The 4,443-nt window shown below is 39.8% G+C and overlaps 1 protein-coding gene across 1 annotated transcript in view; it reads right to left on the reverse strand.

The window, feature by feature from the left end:
* galntl6 (polypeptide N-acetylgalactosaminyltransferase like 6) overlaps positions 1-3,429 on the reverse strand; it is a 255,083-nt gene extending 251,654 nt beyond the window's left edge. The window contains exons 1-2 of the mRNA XM_082163243.1: positions 3,080-3,429; positions 2,544-2,783 (exon numbers count right to left, since the gene is read on the reverse strand). Of these exons, the coding sequence (XP_082019369.1) occupies positions 2,544-2,678 (135 nt within the window). The 5' untranslated portion in view covers positions 2,679-2,783; positions 3,080-3,429. The remainder of the gene's footprint in view (positions 1-2,543; positions 2,784-3,079) is intronic.
* Between the last annotated feature and the right edge of the window lie 1,014 nt (positions 3,430-4,443).

Consider the following 4,443-nt stretch of genomic DNA (forward strand, 5'->3'; position numbering starts at 1 on the left):
GACATAAACATGGTCGGCTTGAAAACTGGAAAGCTTAAAGATTCTTGAGGTCACCTTGCCCTCCACCTCCGTTGTGCTTCCACCCCAGGTAGTTAACAATGGCGAAGCTCTCGTTATCCACCATGCTATCAGTGACAGTGTTGCATGCACACCGTTGTCAACACACCGATGAGCAGTAGCGCGTCGAGATAGAATTGCATAGACACTCTCTTCATAATGCTTGTGGGCAATGTCATGCTCAACGGAGGGCTCTTGTTAGGAGCTGAGGGAAGGTTATCAGTCCTGACACACGCTTATCAGCACACATCCATCTCGTAGCACTGGCGCTGTGCGCACCACCCACCGAAGTACACAGATGCTGTTTACCCGCGCCAGGAGTGGGCCGCCACAGCTAATTCAACATGATTGTCTCCCAAAGGACAGAAAGACGAGATTTTGACAGGGAAGGAGGGACAGAGCTCAACGCACGTCTTCCCAGAAGAAAGGGAGCCGGTGCATTGAGTCTACGCTTCCCGTCGCTATTTTGTTAAACCTCGGTTAACATCACTGAGGGAGGATTTTTTGGGATTCGAGGGCTGATTCAATCATGGGTAATTGCTATTGGATAATAAAAGAGGACACACAAGGTGGGTTTATTCACCGGGATTCTTGGGGGCTTATTCACACAATATCTCTGCTGTCAATTATCTCTCCCGCTCTGACAGGTACACAATAACAGGCGCTGGGATATTTCTATTGAGCTGGTAAATTCAAGCTTCTTTTGAGTCCGGAAAGTGTGTGACATGAGGGGATTGAGAGTCTGATTCCAGACTGCTCTCATCCCTGCGCTGCCCTCCCCATCTTTTTTTTCTAATGGAATATGCTCTCATTCCACTAATCATATTCTCTTAAAAACTGCTGAGGAATCAATAGTCCGCCTGATTTACTTCATTAGATGGCAATAAATATTCAGACGACAGAGTCTACATATTGAGTCCTCTATCTGAGGCACTTGTAGAATGTTTCACCAAGCTTCTATGCAAAGGCCCACCTGTCTCACCTACAAAGTTCCCACAGAGCCAAGTGAGGTTGTTTTGCATGAGAATGCCTCTTTGAGGAAATCGGAAAGGGGAGGTCAGCAGAGAGCGAAAGGACAGCACCCTGCATCAGGTGCTCAGATTTCTTTGGCCCTGTCAATATCGTGGTGCCTGCTCACTGGTTTAATTTTAATGAAGAGACTGGATTTGTGCAGTTGTGCTCACCCAAGGCTAAAGTCATGCAACCCCGGCAAAACAAATGAAAAAGGAGCAATTACAAGACGCAATAAACAGAATCAGCATTTTCCCTTGAGCGCTAGAACTACATCAGAGTTGCAGAAACCAAAAGCAACCAGGTACCCAAGGGTGGAATCAAATGAACCAACAGCACCCCTCAGCAGCCGGTTGAGGGGTACACACATACATGAAGAGAGGAAATTCAGTAGGCGGGAACGCTAGTCCTGTAATGTTGAGATGAATGTCATCTAGTAGTGATGTACGTAAGTGAATGCAGCCAACCCAGCCCAAGTGATTTTCCACATGCAAGATGCTTTTAGGGGACTAAATATGTCACAATGGCATCTGGCTGAGAGAATCACTGATTGCACTCTCATCACAAGCAGCAGCCAGTTGCAGAGCAAATGAGCTTATGAATGTTGTTCTCTGAGAGCTAAACGTGATTAAGGAATTCAACCTATGAAAATGATGCTATAATCCCAAATCTCTTGAAAATAAAACATTCAGTAGGTTGAATTGTTCTCTCCGACTCTTTGAGAGCATTAGCAGAGATCAACAATAAATATTCAATATTAGCATTAGATAGAGATTCATCCTTTTCATTTCTGCACGCCTTGCAAGAAAATGTTTTTTTCATTTTTGACTGGTGATTTATGTTTCCCTCAAGGCAAAACTGCTGACTTCTTAAGTGCTCCTAAATGCATAATCTTGTGGGAGGCAAACACACAATAATGGTATGTTAACTATTCATTAACAGCTGAACAAGGCACATAAAGATGTGTTTTTGTATTCTAAAAGTTTAATTAGAGTACTGTTGGGTTAGTTAGAGAAGATGGGATGTCAAAAGCAACATTTCCCAACACCTCTTAGATTGGTAACTAACAACTTTTGATTAAAGTGGGGATGATAAACATTTCCAACACTATAGAATTGGCCAAACAGAATGTGAGGTAGAAATAATCCTGAAAGCCATTTTAAGAAATTGATGCTGTGTTTAATACAGAAATTATGAACATTTTAACACTTTTTAACATTTATTCAAAGAGAGAAAAGCACTATGACTTGCTGCACTTCCAGTGATATATCTTTTGAAAGTAAAGATAGTTAGTCTGGCATGAACTTTTGTCTGGCATGAAGGATACTTTTTTTTAAAATAAAGAATGTTTTATGGTGAAGGTGAGCTATGGCTTATACAGGCTTGTTATTTACAGAAATTATGCTGCATGCACCATATCTGATTGACAGTAATAACTTAGCCAATACACATAGATATCAAAGGTGTGTGCTCACCTGTTCTCCTGGCTCATGCGACTTCATAAGGTTCTTCTCTCTGTACATTGACCAAAGGCCGACGTTTGGCAGAAAAATTAAAGCCACCATGAATAGAAATGCCATCTGCAGAACGCGCTTTTGCCTTCTCTTCATTTTGAAGACGCAAATGAGACACAATCCAGCGCTAGATAGACGCGAGTATGCCGTTTGTGGACTCAAGCTCCGTATCCCCCCTCGCAGAAGACGACAAACTTTCACCTGTAAGGAAGACAGAGTCGCCGCGTCATATAAACAAACACTCCATAATGAAACGAAGCAACATAGTGTATTATTACGCGCAATAATATCAGGCTCGTGAGCAACACTAGCTATCGCTTAAATGACATAGGCAATTAAGCAAACATTAACTGAACACTCTGTAGAATAAGCATAGATTATCAATAATTGAGACAATTCTGTAACAGCCACTATCGCTAAGACAAAACAGCACGAGCCTGCTTTTATCATTCCCGCGAGACGCAACGAGCGAAAGCAATACTATGGAAAGGACTTACAGTAGAGGGTTATTTGCATGTTGAGACATATATGTTGCTCGGCAATCCCCTCTCCTTTGTTGAAGATACGCAAGGGGAACGTTTCCGAGTACGATAATTGCTGAACAACGACGAGCGCTGCGTTTTTATGTGGCAATGCGCTCGAGATCAAATTTGAAATCGTCTCGTGCTCTTCATTAAAACCCTCGCGCGCGTACCACCTACTGAAGGTTTACGGATTTTTTTTCCCTCTTTCCTCCTTAGGCGACTTCTCAATGCCCTCAGCTTTTAGATATTGCGGTTTTAAACCACGTGTGATGCGCATTAATATGAAAACATCCTCGCAGCCGGGCGATGCTTTGCGATGTGTGGGACAACACAGTGTAGCAGCAGTCTTTACACCAAATACGAGCTCACAGAGTAAAGAGGTGAGGGATTCTTAGGTTTGGTTTGAGCTGTTCAGCTGCAGCTCTGCTTCTTTTGTGTTCGTAAGTTCAAGTCAATAACCCTGTGAAACTCTAGCTATTCTGGTGACATTATTTTGGCGGTAACACTTTAGTTTAGAGTCCAATTCTCACTACTAACTAGTTGCTTATTAGCATGCATAAAGCACATATTAATGCATTATTCTGCATGACATTATTCTACATCCCTAAATCTATACCAAATACCTAAACGTAACAACTATCTTATTTATAAGCAGTAATTAGGTGTTTACTGAGGCAAAAGTTCGTTCATACTTAGTAAATATTGAGAATTGGACCCTAATCGTAAGTGTGACCATTTTGGCTTCTTCTATTATAATAAAATACAATTTTGTTTATTTTATTTGTTTTACCTTTGAAAGGAAGAAGACCCCAGAAGTAATGCATTTTATGACGTGATGCATCACATATTTATATAATTTTTGTAATGATATATGCACATTATGGTCTTTTATTTTTCATTGTAAGTAATCTAGTTCATATTTTTTTTGCATTATTTGGTAACACTTTACAATAAGGTATCACATGTTAACATTAATGTATTAACTAAAATGAACGAACAATGAGCAATACATTTGTTACAGTATTTATTAATCTTTGTTAATGTCAGTAAATAAAAATCCAGCTTTTCATTGTTTGTTCATGTTAGTACAGAGTGCACTAACTAATGTTAACAAATACAACTTTTGATTTTAATAATGTATTAGTAAGTTTTGAAATTAACTATCAACAAATGCTGTAGAAGTATTGTTCATTTTTTTTATGTTAACTAAATCTGTTAACTAATGTTAACTAATGAAACATTTTTTTTGTGTGTGTGACTGCTGTACTTTGTCTATACATGTTCATTAACTGTTTTTTTTGTTTGTTTGTTTTTTTGAAAAATTTGTAACACTTTAA

This window comes from Leuciscus leuciscus (genome assembly GCF_965113295.1).
Source record: "Leuciscus leuciscus genome assembly, chromosome: 3".
Classification (NCBI taxonomy): domain Eukaryota; kingdom Metazoa; phylum Chordata; class Actinopteri; order Cypriniformes; family Leuciscidae; genus Leuciscus; species Leuciscus leuciscus.